Source organism: Pinus tabuliformis, chromosome 3_1, assembly GCF_031772625.1.
Source record: "Pinus tabuliformis cultivar Carrire ecotype Pingquan chromosome 3_1, CPIR1, whole genome shotgun sequence".
NCBI lineage: Eukaryota > Viridiplantae > Streptophyta > Pinopsida > Pinales > Pinaceae > Pinus > Pinus tabuliformis.
Window position 1 is genome coordinate 210,725,624 of NC_142301.1, and position 24,485 is coordinate 210,750,108.

Consider the following 24,485-nt stretch of genomic DNA (forward strand, 5'->3'; position numbering starts at 1 on the left):
TCCACTTCCTTGTCTCCCGAAGCATCTATTTTCTTCGAATTGGTAATCATAGGCGTAGCCATAGGTCAATAATCCTGCATTCTGAATCTTTTCAGAATTTCTGATGCATATCATCCTTGGCCAAGGAAGATCTCACCATCTTGCTGCCAAACTTCCAATCCCAGAAAATAGTGCATTAGCCCCAAATCCTTCATATCAAACTCAGTTTCCAGGTTCTTCTTACAATCCTCTATGAGTCTGGATGATCCTGTCAAAAATAGATCATCCACATACAATACTAGAATCAATGTCTCACCTTCTACCAGCAAATAATAAATATTGGGATTAGCATCGCTCTTGATGAATCCCAACTGCTGTAAGTAGCTGTCAGTTCAACCATACCAAGATTTGGGTGCTTGTTTTAGCCTATACAAGGCTTTCTTCAACCTGCACACATGAGTTCTCTTTTCATGTGTTTCGAAACCTTCTCGTTGTTCGATATACACCTCTTTTTCTATCACCCCATTCAAGAACGCTCCCTTGACATCCATTTGGTGAATCTCTCATCTCATTTGTGCTACAAGGGATATAATGGATCTGGTAGAGGTATATCAAGCTACTGGGGCAAAGGTTTCCTCATAGTCTATTTCTTCCTTTTGCGCATATCCTTTTGCGACAAACCTAGCCTTGTACTTATCTACGCTGCCATTTGCAGCATACTTGATCTTGTAGATCCATCTCGAACCTACAACTGATTTGTTGTCTGGTCTTAGTACAATTTCCCAAACATCATTTGTCATGATAGAATTGTACTCTTCTACCATGGCATCCACCCATACCTGGTGTTGTACGACTTCTTGAAAACTAGAGGGTTCTTCGATCTGAACTACCAATGCTTGGTAACTGTTAGGTTGTCTATACTGCCTCTTCTCGGCTCTAGGAGCTCTAACGAATTCCTCTGTGTCCCTCAAAGTCTGTCGTACTTCTCAGCTAGTTCTTCCACTAGTGGTGGGAGGTTCCATCTGTTCCTCTTCCTGTACCTGCTGTGACACTCCTGGCTCCTCTTATATTGAGGAGATGCTAGTACTGGTTACTGTGCTTGAACCAGATGCTTGTCTTCCTGTCAGATCTGATCCCTGTTGCTGGACTAGAGGAGCATCGTCATCCTGTTCTTCAAATGGCATCTGACGATATTTCTTGAAGGCTCTATCTTCCATGAACTTAACATCCCGCTTTACTACAATCTTTCTGCAACTCAGAATGTAGATCCGATACACCTTTGAAGTCTCGTTGTAATCTACTAGATACCCAACTTCGACATTCTGCTCTGACTTGCTCCACTTCTCTTCTGGAATATGGAAATAAGCTACCCTTCCAAATATCCTGTGGTGACTTACTTCTCACTTATTTCTCGTGAACACTCCCTCTAGTGTCTTCTTTCCTAAAGCCCTGTGAGGAGTCCTGTTCTGAATGTGTACAGTCGTGCTGCATGCTTTTACCCATAAAAATTTGGGTAGATTCTGATAATATAACATCGCCTTTGTTGCTCCAATAATAATTCTGTTCTTCATTTCTATGACTCCATTCTATTTTGGATTATAGGGTGCTTTGCATTCTCTTTGGATCCCTTCTCTTGCACATAAATCAATGAAGCTCTTATCCGAGTATTCTCTGCCATTGTCTGAGCGCAATATCTTGATCTTCCTTCCTATCAGGTTTTCCACTAGAGCCTTAAACTCTTTAAACCGATCAAAGACCTCATCCTTGGTTCTCAAAAAATAGATCCAAGTTTTCCTGGAATGGTCATCTATGAAGGTAACAAAATACTCAACGTCACTGATGGCCCTTGTAGACATCAGACCGCAAATGTATGAGTGTATTAACCCCAATACACTCTTAGCTCTATTGTTGCTTCTGGAATATGCTGCTTTGGTGTACATACCTAGCACACAGCCTTTGCATGTATCATCATGCTTGGTAGTAAGCAATGGAACCCCTGTAACAGTTTCCTTGAGCATCCATATTGCCCCATGATGTAAGTGTCCCATCCTCCTATGCCACAACTCATTTAATTCTTTTTCTTCATCGACATTACTGCTTAAATGTGCCATAGGAGACTCAAGTTGCAACCTGTATAATCTGTTGCTTCGAGTTCCAATCTGGGCCCTCTTTTTCCACCTTGGATGCTTGACATATACTCTATTACCAATGAAGTATACATCATATCCCTTATCTTGTTATTGAGAGAAGAAAATCAAATTCATTCCCATACCTGGCACATGCAGTACATTCGTGGCCCGAAGACTATCTCCTGCTACTTTCTGGAATATAACGGTTCCTTTTCCTACTGGGGTGTACTTTATCCTATTACCCATTGTGATTTGAAAGTTCATTTGTTCCTCCTGATAGCTCGAGAAATATTCTCATTCTCTAGTCATATGAGCTGAAGCCCCGCTATCAATGTACCAGTCCTCGACTGATGCAGAACTTGATAGGCAAGAAAACTCCTCTTCCAGCCTGGAAGCTAATTCGGAAATATTCTGATCCCTATTATTCTCCATGCCCTTTTTCTTTGCTTCCATCTTGCCTGAACCTTGCTTTGATACCATGTGAAACTTTGCTGCAATAATTAATTTATTTCTCCTACTTATTTATGATAAGTTATTTACCAATCATTTAGTAAATACCAAAACAAATTTAGCTGTAGACTTCACAAACTAGAATTGAAAATTAAACGACGAGAGAAACATCAGCATCTGAACAATCACATTGACACACTTGTTTTTGGACAATCGTCCACGGAAAAACCCAATGTGGGAAAACCAGTGCAGCAGATCTGAGGATTATTATTATTGGTATTAAATATCTGAATACAATCTAGGATGCTCATCTAGCAATCCTTTACAGAGAAAATACTGGAGGAAAATTTGATTGAGTTTTACCTCACTTCACCCGGTAAAATTTCGGTTGATTCGGCACAAGATTGGCCAAATGAGGTTATTTCTGCATTGGCTCTGCGTCAGCCCTGCATCACCTTCTCTTCCCTCTGTGTCAGCTCTCCCCACTGTTCCGGCAGTTCCTGACAGTTTCGACAGTTCCTGGCAGTTCCCGACAGTTCCAACTGTTCTGACAGTTTTGGTTTCTGTGTGATAGGCAGATTTTCTGCTCTGCGCTGGCCTTTCTGGCTTTGTGTTAGGATTTCGTGGGTGCAGACTAGCCTAGTATTAGCTCTCCCGGCTATTGCGTTGCTTCTCTACAAGCTCTCTCCGCCTTTCTATTTTGTATTTTCCGGAAAGTTCTTCTCCCAGATTCTCTCTGCCCCTCAGTTGTAAGATCTCCACAATTGATTTTCCTCCTAAGAACTTCTCACCTTAGAAAATTTATTTCCTCAATCTCTCTATGTGTTTTCCAAATGAACCCCAAGCCTCCATTTTATACTTTTCCTGTTGAGTCTTCAACGGCCAAGATTAAGTCTCTAATCAATGGCTAAGATTAAAACATGACTTGATATACCTTCTAGATCATTCTCACCCATATTTTGATTAATACCCATTAATATTTTAATTTCCCTAAGTTTAGACTTAGGAACTCTATTAAAAATATTAATTATTTTAATAAAATACAATCCGGGTGGAATTTCACTAAATGGTTTTTGGGTTCTTTAGAACTCATGTTCTTTAGCCTCTCCACCAATTTTAAAGGCTAGAAAACTTCCGATGCTACCAAAAAATAACAAGAAGCACACTCCTAATTTGGCATAATTTTGGAGGTGTTTTGAGCCCTCAAACTCCAATTTTCAATAGCAGCAGAGCATAAATTACTAGGTGCAGCATACAACCTTTCTGAGTAAATTTCATGGGGGAAATTCCAATTATCTTCACCTGGGTATTTGCTTGCTTTTAGTGCACACTTTCCACCACCCGTTGTAATTAGATTTCAACTCATTATTAATTAAAAAGCTCAGAATTTGTGTTGCTACAATATGGGTTTTTAACTTGTGCCTTTTTGTGATAATTTCCAGAAATTTATTTTTGTTTAACGAGTTATAGCTAGTTCATGTCTTTGATATTTCACTTAATATTTCCATTAGGAATATTACATGTATGGGCTAGTCTAGCCATTGTCAAGGTGCACCTATTTTTACCACATGTTTAGAGCCTGCTAAGTTTATATGTAGCCTTGACTTAGGTGTAGTAAAACATCTCTCATGCATGTTAGTTTCATTTTGAGAACTTTCACATTTCTCGAGGTAATGCAAGATTCACAATGCAAAGTGGTCCCACTGGTCAAAAAATCAACCTGGTCTCATATTGTTCAGTTTGATGATAGGAGTCCATGTCATTTTCAAGTTTTCCAATAAAAAATGGCAATGTCTACCTACAACTTGGTCAAATTTGGTCAACAAGTCAAACAAGTTACCAGTTGGCAGAAGAAGGGCTAGGTTGGCCAAAGTGATGTGTGCATTACATAAAAAATGATCAGCAAGATGAGAGTAACAATACCCGTGTGTCAGATTCTCAAGATTTCTCAAGGCATTATGGAACTAGCACCAGTGGCAAAAGACGTGGTAGAGCATGCAATGACGTGGAAACACTAGGAAGGATTTGAATATTCTAAGAGAGACCGAGCTTAGAGCATGGCCAGTTTAGCCAAACCCAGGGGCCAAAATAGTCAAATATTCAAGGGCATTGGAGAGCCAATTTCTATGTGGTCTAGTTGAGTTAGTAAAGGGAGAAAGTCAATTCAAGCTAGTCATTGGTGAAGTCAATTGGCCGTTAGAGGGTATAACTTACCATTGGAGACCTCGTGGACCAAGTTGTTGGAAAATGGACTGAGAAAGTAGCCATTAAAAGATGAAATATTCCTCCAAATGATAGTCAAGACTCCAAGTCGATTCACAATCCTCAAGGGACCAATTCAAACTTCCTCAAAGTCAAATTGGTGGAATGTTGAGCTATTATTGTGTATTTATTTCCGTTTTTGACCATACCAGGCCATGAACAAAGGGATTTGTGGACTAAATTGGATAATTTGAGCCATGTCAACCCCTTGGTGGGAAAATAAAGAATTGTAATATAATACTTTATGAAAAAATTGTTGTCTCCAACCTATGGATAACTAGTAAAATATTATTTTGGAAGAGTCCAACTAACCAAGAGCTAGCCGTTATCTAGTCATTAAATTTGTTCTATAAAAGGCTAGCCTCCCCTCTTGTAATAGTTGTCGTTGTCATATGAGATATATGACATCATTATAATAAGAATTCATTTTTTCAAACCCTTGTCCATATTTTTATGTTCATTGTGTGTGGTGAATTTTATTTGTATCTCTTTTCTTGATCAAATTGTAATATCATGGATATAATCTAGTAACCTTTTTCATACAAGTAAAACTACACAAAGTTAACAGGTTGAGCCATCAAGGGGCTACAAGTCATGTGGAGAAGACAAACTAGGGGACAACCCCACTTTTTTCTCTTGTTTTGCAGGTGGATCACTTTGAATAGTTGAAACATTATGAAGAGGAGCATCAACTTGGTAAAAGTTTGTATTTATTGTTCAAAACTTGAAGACTCGACAATGCCCTACAAGGGGCCACCCCAAGTTGAGTTCCAAAGTTGGAGAAGGTGCTAAGTCAAGAGTGGGGGCGAATACTCTTCCAAGAGAACAAACCCACTCTCTTGATCATATACAGGATCAACTTAAGAAAGTGCAAGTTTCACACCTCGACAAAGGTGAGGTAAGTTTAGCACAAGGCATTAATCCAACAACCACTCTTATTTACAAAGGTTTTAGAACTTTTTATTTTTCTGCATTAGTTTAGGATTTATTTACTTGATGATTTTTTAATTGATCTTATCTTATTGTCAAATTAAAACCATGGAGAAATTGAATTTATTGCTAGAGCTAGTCCAAGAATAGGTACATAATTTTATTTCTTAAATTTTACACTTCTATGTAAGAAATCTTAAAATGTAATTAATAGTTTAGAAGATCCCTAAAAATTCAACATACCACTGGCATTTAGTGGGAATTAGCATAAATCGAGAAGAATACACTAAGGTGACATTGGGAATACTGCTTACCATGTAGCAATCTTGGTTGAACCTTGCCAAACCCAAATCTTATATTAAAGAACACAAATAACATATACAAAAAATTAAACTTGAAAGCACATAATTCAACTAGTGTGCTGCTCCTAAAATTTACTCTTGGAGGTTGTACAAGAGTTCACTGCCCAGATAGAGAAACTCTGACCTAATGTATGAGAGAGAAAAATGGCCACACCCTGACATGCAATGATTGCCATTATCTATTAAACTCAATCACATTAATCCCGTAGATTTTTCTAAACTAAAAACCAGGAGAGATCGACATAAAAATGCAATAAATGCTTCAAGGCATTGTACCAGGGCAAACTGCACAGTGTCTTCATGTCAGGCATCAGTCGGATTTCACCAACACCAGTAAGATTGGAACCTTCAGCTGGAGCATCTATGAATGAAGTTACACCCATGACTACAAATGCTAAACCCACTCCATGATACTTCACTACTTTGTTGAAACGATCTTCTGGAACAACCTGTGAATAAAATCAAGATATTCTAGTTCAACTGTCTGAAAATGTCTAGAGTAATATTAAAATTTTAAAAAAAATATCAATAGTTTCATCTCACAACTTACTCGACATCTTTGTTGACCTGAACTGTCAACACAAACTAGACGAACAAACTTAGGTTTTCCTTCATTGCCTTCTAGATCCAGAATCTGAGAATTAGTCACTGAGGTACCCACTTCAGATATCACAATTTGTGTACTATTTTCATCCAGCTTATAGAAACTGACTGCATTGTCCCTTAAGATATTCTGTGCGGCTTGAATAGCTTCTTGAATAGAGAGATCTCCACCATCACAAGCATCAGAAAGAACAGATACAACTACTTTGCGTGCCCAATTTGCACCTGCATAACAACACGAGACATGGAATTAACCTGAGTTGTACAATACAAATTATTAGAAACATATCAGCTCATTCTTTACATTTCTGCATTTCAGAAAAATCGATTGATAGTTTACTTCTCTTTGCATAGTAGTTGATAAATTTCCAACCAAGCGCATGAAAAAGATTGAAAGGAACCATATATTGAATTATATTAAGATGGGGGGAAACGTAATCGTATAGAAAGGTGGCGAGATTCTTTATGAAAGCAAGAGCATGGAATCCTAACTCTAACAATGCACATGATAATTGCCAGATAAATGTGTTTATGTTTAGCATTAGATAATATGCTCACGTCATAGGGAAAAGAGTGCAGGGCTAAATCATGGTAAGTTGCAACCAAATTGACAATAGAAAATTAGTTAGAATGTAAAAGCACAAAAATTTTCCCAGTAGCTGAGTAACTATTCATCTAGATGTATTTTTTGCCACATGAACTTAGAGTTCTTCACTCACAAGCCAAAACCATTCTTATGTTTGACTACAATTACTTAGAAATAAGGATTTATTTCATTCTTTTGCAAATTTTGAAGTCCATCTTTATGAAATTTCACTCTATTAAAATGTCAAGGCAAACAACGATGCCCATGTCAACGTAAATTAACATTCAAATTTTATTCATATCATTCATACAGATATTGACTAATCTGCGTGTTATGTACAACGAAGTTCACTTTATATCTGTTACTATCCAGTTAATGGAATATGAGGTCTTACCAAGATAATATGTTTCGGGAAATGCATATCCATCTGTGCTAAACATCACCTACATTTGATACAACACAGTACTTGCTTTAGATGCCTACTGTTAGTGACAGAATTGCCAAAAGAATGAGCTGTCTAAAACGCCTAATAATATTGTCTGAATGCTAATTGTCTTGTTTGCCTATGCCTTTGGCATTAATAACTGCTTTGATTTGAGAAACATTATTACCTTGTTTAGTGGGCACAGTTCTAAAAGATCCTTAACTGCAGAGAGCATCCCATGAAAACTGAGCTTTGGTATTGCCAGGCCAAAGTCCAGGTAGATCTGTTCAACAACATTCAGAAATTAGATTCAATCCATAATGCTTTTCATGGCATACACTAGGCAGTATGACAATTTCACCTGTGGATAAACAGAAGCCAAATAAGATGCTTCCTTTGAGTAGGGATAGGACGCATGAAGAAGCACAATGCGAGACTTTTTGAATCGATCATCTTCTAAGATTGGCTGAAGATGAAGAGGGTTTGCAAGCTTCAGGTCCAGGTCCTTGTCTCCAAAACTGAAAAAGCCAGCTAGCATGGCTTCAGTTTCCATGCAGAGAATGAAAAGAAGTGGTATACAAATGAATTCCTACATTGCAAAAATTATTTACATCTAACAAGAAAATAGACCAAATATCAAAGGGATTGCTGATTAGCATCAAGAACACAATCTAGTTTTTAAAAAGTGGTTACTATCAATGTTACACAACTTGTACTCGTATAAGATTCGTCTGGCTATTGACTCGACGACCCATATAAGACTCGACAAATAAAATATGGTAAATTTTAAGCACAAAAAAGAAAAAAACGAATTTTAAGGGTCTCGATGGGTCTTATGCAGGTCATATGCAGTTCTTCACAAGTTCAATGCGGATAGCCAAGTTTTATGTGGGTTTTGGCAGGTACAGCTAGTAACCACGGGTTCTATGTGAGTGACCCGTCTCGCTATAAACCCGTCAAGACCCGTGGATACTCACGGGTCATATAAGAGTCGTGCTACATTGGTTATTGTACATCATTATTGTTGAGAAATCAAAATGCCTGTAGATTAGGGTTGATTTGTCTTACTTGATAATTATTTGTGAGTGTTTGTTCGCTTTTATTACTTTATTATATCTTTTTCATCAAATAATTACCAAAAACATAAAGTGCATGAAGATCACAAGAGACAAAGAACAAAAGATATAGGCTCCAAGTTAGGGCAAAACCCCACAAAGGGGGAAAAACCCAAACAACTTCCCTTCTTATAGGATCGGATCAAAGTGAGACATCCAAGACCCAAGACCTCCACAAGGAACCAAGGCAGCCCTCTTTCAGATCCCCTCCAACCAAACCAAGTCAACAAGAATCAAAGCTGGCTAAACCTCTTTAAGGTGGAATTTTCGGATCTGCAACTTCGTAGAGTTGCCCCAGCACCTTCGCAGGAGTTGCCCCAACACCTTCACAAAAACAAAATTATGGCCTGTAATTCATAGAGTAACCCCAACAACTTCAAACATGTGGATAAAGACAAGCTAAAACTCGAATTCTCTTCCTTCCTTGGATTCTTCTCTCTCTTCCTTGGCCTTTGCACTTCTTCTTCTTCTCTCTTGTTCATAAATCAAATTGTGAGTGTATGATGAAATGAGGTTGAAGTATGAATGTAGGACGGAGCAATCGTGGTACATGAGTTACCCCGACCTTTGTTTTTCCACTGTTCTTCACATGCATTTTGCATTTTATTGATTTTTCTTATATAACTACCCGAGGCTCCAGGGGATGAGAGCATGATGTGTAAGATATAGCAACGGATACCCCCTTTAAGTGGGGCAAGTTCATCGCCCACCAAAGGTTGGGACAATCATGGGTTCCTTAATGATGTAAGAGGCCAATATAAGGGGCCCTAGGAACCAAGGTGATGGCCATAATGATAGGGTAGAGCTCATGTTTTGCTTTTGCCCACATGCTAAATTTGTATGTTCCGGCCATATTTTGAATTTTATGGTACATTTCCTATTGAGAGTGGCCAAATTATGTTTTTTTCTTACTTTTTAGTTGCATCAACCTCCAGGGCACTGTTCCAGGCCTAACCCAAGGTGTGGACAAGGGGAGGGGGAAGCTAACTCTTTGTGGACCCGATGGAAAAATGTGGACCCGGATGGGAAATATGGTGAATGAGGTTATAATGAGGGGAAGGGAGTGATGTATATGGTGTTGGGAAGCGAGACCACACAACCAAAGTCAGGGTTTCCCATGTAGTGCCACCCCTAAACCTAGTAGCCAATTGTTAAAATTGGCAACTAGGGCCAAATTCCACCTTAGGATAGCTCATATGATGGAGATGATTGTTGCATTGGATTCCTCTTGCAGAGAGGTACAATTTTGATATAAAGATCATCGCATTCTAACAAGCAGAAATGGAATTATGAATTTATTTCTCCTATTGACAAATTTTCAAGGTCAACTCTAGTCAAATGTAGGTTCATGAAGCCCAACAGAGGTGTCTTTTCACCCTCAACATTGTGAATAAATAGGAGAGACCTTTTCCTCATTTGGACATCATCATCTCATCAAATCTTCTTCTCTCTCTTGTTTGGGTCAAACATCATTGGACGTTTCTCTCTCATTTTCGCATGTGTGGCTAGGCAACTCCTCTTTCTTCTTCGCACATGTGGCAGGAGGCCAAATTTCTGGGCAGAACAGACCGTTGAATTCAAGGAGTTGACCAACGTTGACTGAGGGGTGTTTGACTTGTGTTGACTTTGATTTTTGGGCCATATTTATGATTTCTCTAAGCCGCATTCTTTAGCACAAAATTTGAGGCATTTGGAGGTGTTTGACCAACATTGACTTCAGGTTTGACTGCAGAAAATTACAACAAACTTTCTCTCTCCTTTGACTGGATTTCATCGAAGATTTTGAGCTGACTTTGACTCTCTTGGAAGGCTGATTTGGACTGCTATTTGGAGGATGTTTTGGGGCAAATTTGACCACCTTTGAGTTTCTGATTAGGGCTGATTTGACTGCTATTTTAGCATATTTGTTTTGGGCTTCTATTTGTACTCCCTTTCTCTGCTGAACTATTGAAGAATAATAAGAAGATTTGATCAAAGGGTTTCCCCACATTGGGGTTTGTCCTTGGCATGCGCCACATCTTGCGTCCTCTTGTCTTGGCTTGTCTTATGCACATGATTTTATGTTCTATCTAGATTTACTGTCAATGTTTATAAGTTAATGTGATTGCTATTGGATATAATTGGAATTTGTCATTGGGTTGCTAAAGGAACATTGAAGTAAATTGTATTAAGCATAGAATATACCATTGTTATCTAAAATTAACATGGTATTAGAGCTAAGGTGAAGACAAAGCCCAAGCAAGAGTGAAGCAAAGCAATCACTAAAGGAAGTTATTGGACAAGGACTTGGAACTAGTCCCAATGACGACTACATCTTTCTTCAAATCTAAGGACAAGATCAAGGACAAATCCAACTATCATGCATCGAAGATGATATTGGATTTGACTTTGGAAGATAATGATGCCATGGACTATGTCAAGGGAAGAATAACCAAGCCTCCTTCAAATGCATCCACTACTATTCAAACTAAGTACAAGAAAGGTGAGACAAAATCTAAAAAGATTATTGTTTATTCTATTCATAAGCCTTTGGTTGCATATATTTTTGATTTGGAAACATCTAAGGAGATGTATCAAAGACTGGTTGGGATGTTCAAAGTGAACAATGCAAATCAAATTCTCTTTCTCAAGAACAAGCTGAAAGACATCAAGATGGATAGAGGAGAATCCATCCAATCCTACTTCATGAGGATCACCAAGATCAAGAATGATCTATTATCTATTGGAAAAGTCATTGGTGACATGGAAATCTCTCTTATTGCCCTTGGGGGCCTTACAAAAGATTGGGATGTGTTCAACACTACCATTATTAACAATGACAGGATTCCGAGATATGAGGAATTATTGGCCAGATGCACTCAAGAAGAAATAAGGATGATGGAACTATTGGATTTCCTAAGTCTATCCATTAGAAAATTAATCAGTATTCTGCTAGTTTATTTCTTCTACTTGTTTAAATTCGAACAAGTTATTTAATACATTTAAATACCAAAATAAACACAATATAGTCAGACCATATACAGATCAACAATTGAAGGAAAATAAGCACACAAGTGACACCGTTATTTTTGGATAAATGTCCCTAGAAAAACCCAATGCGGGAAAACTGGTGCAGCTATTCTGAGGGTTATATTATTATGTAGTCTTTCTGAGTACAATTGGATGCCTAACCAGCTCACCCGACAGAGAAAAATACACGGCAAAAATACCTCTATATTTGGAAACAGGTATTTAGAAAACCTGTCCCACGAAACCCTCTTCGGCACAACTGAAGCTCAGCGCTGGCCCTTCTAGCCTCTGCATCAGCCTCCTGTTGACCTGCTTCAGGCTCAGGACCCTCTACGTCAGCCCTTTGAGGCACTGCGCAGCCTCTGGGACCCTCTGTGTCACTCCAACAGCCTCTGCGTGGATGATGTAGTCCCTCTGGCCTCTGTGTTGTCTCTACTGGGCTCTGCGTAGCCTCGACTGGCTGCTACTGTCGCTCTTTCTATTTCTGCGCTGCTATCCCACTATTGACTCTGACTCTCTGCCTCGTACTCACTGCCCCTCACTGTTGATCACTGATTCAACTTTTCTTAGCAACCCCACTCTAACAAAATGAATGACTGATCACTCTAGTGTATTCTCCAACTGACCCTCAAGCCTCCTCTTATACTTTTCTCGTTGGTCCATCAACGGCCGAGATTAAATCTCTAATTAATGGCTAAGATTAGATTTGGCTTGATCCATGACTTTTGGAACCTTCTAACCCAGTTTCATATTAATAACCATTAATATTTTATTTTTCCTAAGTTTAGACTTAGGAACTCCATTCAAAATATTAATTATTTTAATATCTCCCGAACCGGGTACAATCTGTCCAAACCATTTCTAGGTCTTGGAAATCTCATGTGCTTTAGCCTCTCCACCAATTTTCATGGCTAGAGCACATTCGATGCTACCCCAAATCAACAGGAACGAGGAAAGCCCTCAAATGGAAACAATCATACTTCCTTCTCCGCTCATTCTAGAAGAAGAAACAATGTTATTTCAAGGAATCAAGGACAAGGTGTTCAAGCAGGGATTCAAAGAAGGAAGAAAAGGAAGATGCTTCAATTGTAACAAGTTTGGCCATTTTGCTAGAGAGTGTCCTCACAAGAAGGATACTCCACGAGATGATGACAACAATAACAACAACAACTTCAAGGGCAATGGAAATCAAAGGAACAACAGGTTCAACAACAAAGGAAAGAGGAATGCTATTGCTTCTTGAAATGGGGGTGGTCATCCTCCCAAGAAGTCAAGAAATTCCAGGTATGATGAAGTTAATATTGTAAAGCAAAATGAATTTTATCTTATTTCTGCCCTTTCCACCACCTCTCCTCCGAATACATTGGACCATTGGTTGATTGATAGTGGTGCCTCAAGGCACTTCACTGGGTATAAACAAGTTATCTCAAACTTGGTTGAGAAGAAGAAAAATATGGAGATCATACTTGGGGACAATTCCACCTATCCCTTGAAAGGAATTGGGGTCGTAACTCTTCACTTAAATCAAGGTCAAACCCTTCACCTACAAGAAGTGCTATACGTACCAGACTTGAAAAAGAACTTGGTTTCCATTTTTGCAATGGAAAATAAATGTTTTAATGTGTCATTCGTTGATGGGAAGGTTCATCTTTGGCAAAGGAATCCAAGAGATGCATTCACTCTAGGATTCACGGTTGAAGGTCTCTATCAGGTTGGAGGAAGTCTATTGGGAGCTATGATTTGTGACACCTCTCTTCAATCTGAATTATGGCATTGAAGATTTGCTCACCTTCATTTTAAAGTGTTAACCGATGTAAGGAAGCTGGTCACAGGGACTCCCAGGGACTGCGTCACTCCCTCTGTTGATCGATTTGCCTCTCTGAGACTTTGATTCTATCTTCCTGGTTTCACACCTCGGCTTCCGGCTTCAGAAATTGATCTCTCCAGAAAAAATACAGATCTCCACGAGGCTCTGCATTGCCTCTGCGTCAGCCTACGCTAGCCAACATAGCCTCTACACTGCCTCTCCTGCATCTCTCTCTCCCTCCTCTGTTGAGTATTCTCGGATAAGGAGAAATATCCAACTGAAACTATCCCTGCCCCTCACTGCAAGAAATCACTTTAAATCTCTCTGGCAACTACTGCACCGCTCTCTTCAGAAATTCGATCTCTTGATCTCCCACTCGATGTATTTTCCAAATTCCCATCAAGCCTTTCCTTATAATCCTTCTGTTGAGAACCAATGACCTGCAAAAATTCCTATCCTCAAGGAACCCCTACTACAACAAAACTGATTTTACTTCTCCTACTTGATTTTAATATACACTATCAAGTTATCTTTTGAATACTGAAGTAAATTACTTCTGTAGCCTACACTACTTTAAATTTGATTGCATGAAACAAGAAACTGAGAAAAGAATAAGATACATAGGACACAATTATTTTTGGACAAAATAGTCCCCAGACAAACCCAATGCAGGAAAACTAGGGCAGCATCTTTGAGGGTTTTCTATTATTAAGTAGTAGTTCTGAATACAATGTTGGATGCCCTCCTGGCAATCCAGTGACAGAGAAAAATATAATGGCAAAAAACTAAGTGATATTACCTCACTTCACCCGGCAGATTCCCGCTGATTTGGCAACAAAACTGGCTGACCTCGACTATCTCTGCAATGGCTTTGTGTCAGCCTTACAAGCTCTGCGTTGTCTCTTTTGCCTCTCGGAGCTTCTGTGTTAACCTCTCCCGGCTGTTTCGCCAACTCCCTGGCAGTTTCTAGCTTTCTGCCTCAAGGCAGCTTCTACTCTGCACTGGCCCTTTTGGGTTTTCGTGAGGCTTGCGTGGGCCCAAAATGGCCCAACATCAGTCCTTCTAGCTGCCGCGTTGCCTCCACTAGTGGCTCTCTGCCTCTCTATCCAGTATTCCCGAACTATTCTTGCCCCTCTGCTGCAAAATGATCACTCTGTTTGAATTTCTTAGCTTCCTAGCCCACGAAATCGAACTCTAGATCAATTCGTTCTCTCTGTGTGTTTCTTAATAAACCCCAAGCCTCCTTCTTATACTTTTCTCGTTGAGACTTCAACATCCGAGATTAAGTCTCTCAACGTGTAAGATTAAAACTTGACTTGATTCGCTTTCTAGAACATTCTCACCGATATGCTGATTAATACCCATTAACACAGGGGGATGAGTCAACTCCCCATTATTCCTTTGGCGGGCTCACACTCATGTACATGCCTCAACACATCCCCTTTGAGGCCCCTCCATGTGAAGTGCTCCTTGACTGTCCTATAAGTCTTCAGGAACCCTTGGCGTCCTTATAGTGGTGAATCATGTGTTGCATGGAGAATCTTCCCCTTCAGGTGGGAACTAGGTACCAAATATATGCGCCCCTTATAGTAAATGACATCAGCCATCACTCAGTAGCGCTCATTCCCATGAGTACCATCCAAGATCTCATACGCCTGTCGATCCTTGGAGTACTCCACTAAAAGTTGTGCCTTTGAGTCATGGAAGATGCTTATGAGTGAAAGTGTCGAGTGCCTCCTGGATAGAGCGTCTTCCACTATGTTTTGCTTGCCCTTGACATACTCTATGTCAAAATTGTAGGCTTGAATCCTGTTGACACAATTTTGATGCCTCTCATTGAGGCCCTTCTGCTCCAAAAAGTGGCAAAGACTGTTATGATTATTCTTCACTTTGAAACTGTTGCCCACCAAGTACTATTGGAATTTGGCCAGTGTGTGCATAATGGCCAAAATCTCCTTTTCATAGATAGAATACAACATCTCATGACTAAGGAGCTTCCGACTCTTAAAAGCTATCGGGTGGCCTCCTTGCAACAATATTGCACTAATGCCCTCACCTTATGCATCATATTCCAAGGTGAATGGCTGTGTAAAATCAGGAAAATTCAACACTGGGTAACTGCTCATCACTTCATTGAGGTGCTTGAATGCTTCCTGTGCTCTATCCGTCCATGCAAATGCCCCCTTCTTAGTCAGATCTGTGAGGGGTGTTGCTAGTTGTGAGAATCCCTTTACGAACTTCCTATAGTATGTGAAAATGACCACAAACCCCCTCAAATCGGTCACATTCTAGAAAAATGGCCAATCCAAGATGGCTCTAATCTTCTCCTCATGCACCCACACTCCATCCTCTCCAATAATGTGCCCCAAGTAGAGCATCTCAGTCAACCCAAACTCACACTTGGAAAACTTTGCATGTTAGTTTTTGTAGCATCAGATGTGTTCTAGTCTTGAAACTTTGTGAAGAGGGTAAAACACATGAGATCTTCATAACCCAGAAATTGTTTATGGAAATTCCACCTAGAAGTGTCTCAATTCGATTATTAACCTATTTTTAAATATTTCCCAAGTCTAAACTTAGGGAAAGTGGTTAATTAATCAATATTAATTGAGAAAGGTGAGAATCATCTAGAAACTCACATGGATCGATATAGAAATTATCTCAGCCATAGATTATGTCTTAATCTTGGGTGTTGGAGTCCCAACTAGAGATTATAAGAGGAGGTTGATGGGTAGATGGAGAAGACACCAATGCAGATACTTAGTTGCCAAAGAAGTTAGATTTTCTCAGTAGCAGAGACTCAACAAAGAAGATAGATCTAGAGGGTGAGTAGTAGGTGGTAGAGGAGGTCAACAACATTTCTGGAGGAAGTATTCCAGTTCATCTTGGTCAGATAATCCAATGAGTCAGTTCCAGAGCTAGAGAAAGACAAAACTGTTGATTTCAAAGATTTCTAGAGGTAGCTACAACATACTCTATGCAAGCATTGCGCAAAGGTTGACACAGAAGTATCTGCGTGTGGCAAGGGAGGCAGTTTCGAGGACAGAAATTAGCTATGGGGTGAGGGAAAATTCTCACAATAATTTTTCCAGTTTTTTTTTCTCAGATTGTATTTCTAGTAAAGCATCCAAATTATTGTACTCATATTTGTTGTTGAAGAATAATAATAAAACCCTCATTTGCTGCACCATTTTTCCCGCATTGGGTTTTTCTGGGGACAATTATCCAAAAACAACCGTGTTAAATTTTTGTGTGTGTGATAGAATTTCTCATTCTCCAACATTTTATTTTTCCGCAAAATTTTTATGGTGAAAATTGTAGTTGTGATTTTATTCGTTGTTTGTCATAGAAAATAAATTGCATAATTAAATTTACAGTTAGGAGAATAATTTTCAATTGCTGCAATAAATGAAATTTTCACATGGTATCAAAGAGATTATGATCAGGTGGGAAGCTTGTGAAAATTGCTAAACCCGGAATCCCTACTACAACAACTGATATTACTTCTCCTACTTGTTCAACCATACAAGTTATTTAATGTGTTCTATGGTAAATATTAAAGTAAATACAACTGCAACATTCACTATTTTAAAATTAATATGCTGAAACAAGTAACTGAACAAGAAAAGATACAACACAATGCACAGTTCTTTTTGGACAAATTTCCCTGAAAAAACCCAATGCGGGAAAATCGGTGCAACAGATGAGGGTTTCTTTATTATTCTTTAGCAAAAATCTCATGTACAAGATACAACTAGCAAAATAATAGAGGATTCTCTGTGAAAATTTTTACAAACACTTGACGAGTTTATGATCCAGGAGAGGACCTATTGCCCCCCCCCCCACCCCCTCCTCTCCCCCTGCGTCTCACTGCGTCAGCCCCTACGTGAGAACTACACTATCCCAGCATCACACTACCTCTATGTTGTCCTCTGCGTTGTCCTCCTTCTGCTCTGCGTCTTCTACTATTGAACTTCAGAATGATGCTGATACCCTCTCTCTCTCCTTCTCACTTGCAACTCTCCCTCTGATTCAATTTTCTCTTGCCAAACTTCGACTAGTGAGAAAATCAAACTTACTCAGGTAACTGAGTATCTGCCTCTGGTGTGTTTTCCAAATGCCCCTCGATGTCCTTCTTATAATCTTCCAGTTGAGAACCAACAGACTAGATTAGATTCTAATCGATGGCTCAGATCATTTGGACTCGATCTTCATCTTCTTCTAGAAGTTACACCCATAGTTTAGATTAATACCCATTAATTATTTTAATTTCTTAAGTTTAGACTTGGCGTCTCATTAGAAATAATTAATTATTTTAATAAAACTGTCTCCGAGTGGAATTTCCCAAAACGGTTTCTAGGTGTTGTGGAATACATATGTCTAAGCCTCCTTGCAAAATTTGAGGCTTAGAGCATATCCGATGCTACCAAAAATCAACAAAGCTTAGAAATGATAGGCAGAAATCAACTAGATTTAGAGGGAGTTTGGCAAGACGATTTCTAGATCTGCGCAAACGCTGACTTAGCAGTTTAAACTGCTGGGTAGAGGGTTCGATTTTTTCTTTGCAGGTGGTAGGAAAAATTCGTAGTGCCTAGAAGTAGTTCTAGCAGGGAGTAGAAACACCAAAAACAAGTTCTGGTGAAGCAGATCAGACTTTCGCTAAGAAAATTCCCTACTTGGATGGAAAGGCTTTTGCAGCAGTTTGGAGTTGCAGAATCAACGTCAGGTGGAAAGAGGAATAGCACACATTAAATTTTTCAATATGGCCATGGACAAAATTCATATTCAGGAGGCTTCAAATTTGACTTCTAGGCTAGAGGACGAATTTGCTTGCCTTCTAGGCATGGTATGGTTGGATTGACAACTACTTGCAGCAGAAGGGATTCCTCAAGAGTGACACAATCCCAACCTTTACTATTTGATGATAGAGGATGAGCCACTCATCCTAGTATTGTATGTGGATGATCTCTTCCTAATAGGGTCATCAGGGCTCATAGAGGACTGCAAGAGGAACCTGGTAACAAAGTTTGACATGAAGGATTTGGGGTTGATGCACTATTTCCTAGGAGTGGAGGTGTGGCAAAAAGACGGGGAGATATTTATTGGTCAAGGGAGATATGCTATAGATATTTTGAAGAGGTCAAGGATGCAGGATTGTAGACCCATGCTTACACCCATGATCACCAACTGGAAGAAGATAGATGCATCAAATGAGAAGGATGTTGACCCCACCTTGTATACGTTAGTTTTTCTAGCATCATATGTGTTCTAGCCATGAAAGTTGGTGGAGAGACTAGAATACATGAGATCCCCAAAACCTTAAAATCGTTTCTGGAAATTCCACCTAGAAGAGACTTAATTAGATTATTAACCAGTTTTTAAAGATTTCCTAAGTCTAAACTTAGGGAATATGGTTAATTAATCAGTTTTAATTGATTCAAGGCAAGAATCATCTAGAAACTAACACGGATTGATCTAGCGATGATCCTAGCCATTGGTAAGTTTTAATCTTGGCCGTTGGTGCTCCAAAAGAGGATTATAAAAGTGGGTCAATGTGGTGATGGAGAAGACACTTGAGAGGTTCGATTTCATGAGCAGATCGATTTCCAGAGTAGCAGCAGTCAATTGCCGGAGAGAGAGCCAGAGATCGAAGCAATAAGAGAGGGGTATAGAAAGTGAAGTCGGAGGAAGGTTTCCAGATCTGCTAAGTGCATTTGCAAAGAGGCAAAAGAGCCACATAGAGGTTGACAGTAGGGCAACGTAGTGGCCTCTAGAGGCAATTTCGATACTACTGGGGAAAGCCAAGTTTCAGTGCCAGAAGCTGGACAGAGGTTCAGGGGGCCAAGAGAAACATTTTCCCAAATAGAAGTAGACTAGAAAGATTGAGGAGAGGTTGATTCAGAATGAGCGCAGAAGGGATTGTGCTAGGGTGATGCAGAGCTAATGCTGAGGTAGATTGGACGGATCACTTGGACCCGCAGTCAGAGCTCAAATTTGCCTTTGGGGTGAGGAAAATTCCTCACTAGATTTTTGTTAGTATTTTCTCTGCAGGAATGCTAGTATTTGGCATCGAGATTGTACTCAGATTATTTCACTGTTGCTTAATAATTAAACCCTCAGCTGCTACACTAGTTTTCCAGAGTTGGGTTTTTTTTTCCGGGGACTTTTGTCCAAAAATAACTGTGTTATTTTATGTGTGTGTGCTAGCATTTATTCTAGCGTTTATTCTTTTGTAGTTTTATTTGCGTAGATTGCAGTGTGATCTATTCAGTATTTTCTGTAGCAAACAACAAATAAATTGTTAAATAAAATTAACAATTAGGAAAAAAATTCCAGTTGCTGCAATAGGATTCCAGTGTAGGAATCTTCACATGGTATCAGAGCGTAGTTGATTAGTTGGAGATCTTAGAGGCAAAAAGAAGGAATTTCATTGCTAAGTGTGGGTAGTAGGTAGAAATTGCCCAGGGAAATGCAATCATTCTACCGGGAGGCCGAATTACTTGTGGAGGTTCGATTTTTCTAAGTGGGGGGCAGAAAAATTCGATCTTTCCAGATCAAGTGATTCTAGAGGCTGAGGGAGCATCACAAATTGTTTTCATTGAGAAGATCTCTAGCTGGACATAGAAGTTTTGCAGTAGAATGTTAGGGCAGAGCCAGCATCGGGTGGAAGGAAGAAGAGCACACACAAAAGGAAAATTTTCCTCAGGGAACTTCTAGTCTCAAGAAGTTTGATTTTTCCTAGCAGGACAGTAGTCATTGTAAGCAGATTTTCTCAATCCAAAAGGGAGTGCGAATAGTAGAGTAGCAGCTAAGCAGAAGGAAAGAGGAGATTTTTGACATTTTTTTGAGATGGTCATTGTTGGGCTTCGTGATCAGGACAGGTTGGATGGGGCTTCTAATTACATCATCTGGAAGGCAAGGATGTCCTTCCTTATAGATGAGTTTGGCCTGAAAACATATATTGATGTAGTGGTAGCAGTTCCCCAAGATGCAGATCAACTGAAGGAGTACACAAAGGAGATGGCACGGGTGAAACAATTGATCCTATATAGAGTCCGAGATCATTTTGTTTCACATATAGCTGACATAGGTACTGCCATGCAGATGTGGGATGCTCTCGCGATGTTGTATCAGGGTATTTTCGTGTAGTGGAAGATGTACCTCGAGTAGAAGTTGAGGCTCATCTGAATACAGAAGGGGGAAGGCATAGACCCCTTCCTCACCAAGATTCAAGAGGTTCGGGATCAGTTTTCAGCTGTTGGGGCAGCGCTTCAACCCACAGAGCTTGTAAGCTTGGCAGTCAACATTGTCTCTGAGGACTGGCAGGTTTTTGTCCAAAGCATATTGGGCAGAGACAACCTACCAGATTGGGACAGGATGTGGGCTGACTTGCAGCAGGAGAATTGAGGCGAGCTCTTCTAAAGAGTTCCATCAGTGATAGTAGCAGCGGGCAGAAGTAGGTGAAGGAGGAGGAGAACGCGGCCCTCGCATTTAAGGGTCCCAGTCAGGGATAGGAGGAGACAAAGAAGAAGAAGAAGGACCTCTCGAAGGTCAAGTGCTTCAGATGTGGTGAGATTGGTCACTACAGTACCCAGTGTCCTCTCAGGAAGAAGGACAAGGAGGAGAAGCAGGTCTGACAAACAACTTTAGCAGAGATTGATAGGATGTCCTCCAGGCTGGAGGAAGACTTCACCATGTTTGCTGATATACCTCCAGGAGTGAGATGGGGAGATTTGGTGTTGTATCCCTAAAGCACTACAAATGGTCAAGATCCTTGAGGAGTCCATCTCATGTATCAATACCTGGCTACGGGGGCCCACAATATTCAGTAGCAGTATGGATCAGTGACAGTTGATGCAGTCAGATTCCAGAATGATAGTTGTAGAGACTAGTAGCAGTAAAATGTTGGAGAGCGAAGTGTAGAGTTGGCATCAGTGCAGAGTTAGCAATGCAGATACTAGCAACAGTCAGAGACTCAAGCGATAAATGCATTATACTGATCATAGTTGATTCAGTAGTTTGGATTCATTTCAGTTGTAGATGTTGTAGTCGCAGCAGCAATAGATGAGAGGGAGTTGAAGTGTAGATGCAGTGTTGGAAGTAGTACAACAGGGTCATCGGCAACACAGAGGCAACATATATCAGAGATGCGTAGTGGTTGGTGGGCAGTATAGTCAGACATCAACAACGTGACAGGAGATGATGCAGAGATAGGGTGTTGCTATAGGGTGTTTAGTAGCACTAGAACACATTCATCGCTAAGAGGGAGTGTTAGCTTTTATAGCACCGGATGTGTTCTAGCCACGAAATTTGGTGGAGAGACTAGAATACATGAGATATCCAAAACCGAGAAATCATTTCTGGAAATTCTATATAGAAGTGACTTAATTAGATTATTAACAAGTTTTTAAATATTTCCTAAGTCTAAACTTAGGGAATATGGTAATTAATCAGTATTAATTAATTCAAGGTGAGAATCATCTAGAAACTCACGCAGATCGATCCAGAGATGATCCTATCCATCGATTAAGTTTTAATATTGGTCGTTGGTGCTCCAACAGAGGATTCTAAAAGGAGGTCAATGTGGTGATGGAGAAGACACTTGAGAGGTTCGATTTCATGAGCAGATCGATTTCCAAAGTAGCAGCAATCAGTTTCCAGAGAGAGAGCCAAGATCGAAGCAGTGAGAGAGGGGTAGAGACAGTGAAGCCGAAGGAAGGTTTCTAGCTTCGGTGAGTGCATTTCCAGAGAGGAAAAAGAGCCATTGAGAGTTTGACACTGCAGTAGCGCAGTAGTCTCTAGAGGCAATTTCGATTTTGTTGGAGAAAGCCGAGTTTCAGTGCTAGAAGCTGGACAAAGGTTCCGGGGGTGTTGGGCCTCCAATTTCTCATAATTTTGTTGATGAAATCATCCATTTTCGCATCATTCCATTCATCCATTGTCATCATTTTTAACCATATTTCTTCATAAACGCACCAAATTACCGCATACATGTTTACATGGTTTATTATTATTATTTCCATTATTTTTAATGAATTAAGAAGAATTTTGCAAATACTAATGACAGTTTAGGAAGTTCAATTTATTGCAGTTTTGTCAAGTTTCCGTAGCTATCTCCATGGTTGAGGTAGTAGAACCACTCTAAAAGAAAATCCAACACTTGGACTTGGTTTCTAGAAGCTCCAATATGAATTTTTATTGGTCAAATTCCACCCAACTCGCATGTTTGGACCTCCGACCTCAAATCAAGGGAAAAGTGCAATAGTTTTGACTAGTCAACTTTGAACACATTTTTTGAGCAAATGAAAGTGAATTTCGGAAAAAAAAAACATGGGTTATGTTCAGCATGTGCCCAATTAGGTTTTCAATGGGTAGTTTTATGAAATTCATTACCATTTGAGAGATTTTTGATGTTCTTTGGAGCCTTATTTTACAGATTATGTGGATATACGGTTTTTCAATTTTTCATTTAATGCAAAGCCAACAAAAAGGCCTGAACGAGCTATTATTTAGCAAATTCATGGCATAGAGATAAGTTTGATTAGATCTGGGCTAATCTTTGATCCAAAAATCCATGAAATTTTATTTGATTTGATCTCATGACCAAAACTCAAGCAAGAAAATTTTGAGTTTGTTAATTGTCTCAAAATTCTATAAATTGCAGTCTCTTTGATGAGAGGAGGGATGATCAGAGATGTCAAGGATGATCTTAATTTGTAATTGTTGTTTCTTATTGAAGGAGAAGAACTCTATTTTTTTCATTGAATGTAATTTTTTTAATATGGCGCAACTCTGAATGAAATTGGTGATTTAAATCTCTTCTCTTAATTTGAATTTTCAACACCTTGCAGTCCTCAAGAGGCCCCCCTAGAGATTTGTGAGAATAGTATAGATTCTTTCCATTTCTTTCATATTCTCATGAATGGTTTTTTTTACATAGATTAATTATTTATGCTTATCATAGATTAAAAACTCATGCTTTCCATAGATTAAATGTTTATGCTTTCTTAGATTAAAATGTTCATGATTCCATAGATTAAAGTTTGTAAGTTTTAGAACAAAATCTCCATGCTTTCATAGGGTAAAATCTCATGTTTTCTTAGATCAATAATCTTTATGTTTTTTTCTAGTTTAACATTAATTTCCTTTCCAAAAACTTAGTACTTTCATAGTTTATATTAAAGAATCTAATTTCCTTTTGAAGTTTCCAATTCATTTTAGTTATGCATAAATATTGAAAGCTAATCTCCTAGCACATACGGTGTAGTGTACTTTGCAAGCTCACATACCCAGATTGACATATAAATGCAAGTAATTTAACATTCAATTACATTACCCAACAAGGGGCCAGGAGAAAAATTTCCCAGACAACAACAAACTCGACAAATTGAGGAGAGGTTGATTCAGAATGAGCATAAAAAGGACTGAGATAGGGTGACGCAGAGCCAGCGCAGAGGTAGTTTGGACGGCTCACTTGGAGCTGCAGTCAGAGCCTGGATTTCCCTGTGGGGTGAGGAAAATTCCTCACTAGATTTTTTTTAGTATTTTCTCTGCAGTATTTCCAGTATTTGGCATCCAGATTGTACTTAGATTATTTCATCGCTGCTTAATAATAAAACTCTCAATTGTTGCACCAGTTTTCCCAAGTTGGGTTCTTTCTGAGGGACTTTTGTCCAAAAATAACTGTGTTATTTTATGTGTGTGTGCTTGTATTTCTTCCAACGTTTATTCTTTCACAATTTTATTTGTGTAGATTGCAGTGTGATTTATTCAATATTTGTCGTAGAAAACAAAAAATAATTTGTTAAATAAAATTAACAATTAGGAGA

General features: G+C 39.3%; 1 protein-coding gene across 1 annotated transcript in view; it reads right to left on the reverse strand.

Annotated features, from left to right (window-relative positions):
- Nucleotides 1–24,485, reverse strand: part of LOC149186531 (uncharacterized) — a 311,171-nt gene that overhangs the window by 245,513 nt on the left and 41,173 nt on the right. The window contains exons 5-9 of the mRNA XM_089409379.1: nucleotides 8,087–8,243; nucleotides 7,913–8,008; nucleotides 7,696–7,744; nucleotides 6,663–6,940; nucleotides 6,389–6,561 (exon numbers count right to left, since the gene is read on the reverse strand). Coding sequence (XP_089265505.1) covers nucleotides 6,389–6,561; nucleotides 6,663–6,940; nucleotides 7,696–7,744; nucleotides 7,913–8,008; nucleotides 8,087–8,243 — 753 coding nt within the window. The remainder of the gene's footprint in view (nucleotides 1–6,388; nucleotides 6,562–6,662; nucleotides 6,941–7,695; nucleotides 7,745–7,912; nucleotides 8,009–8,086; nucleotides 8,244–24,485) is intronic.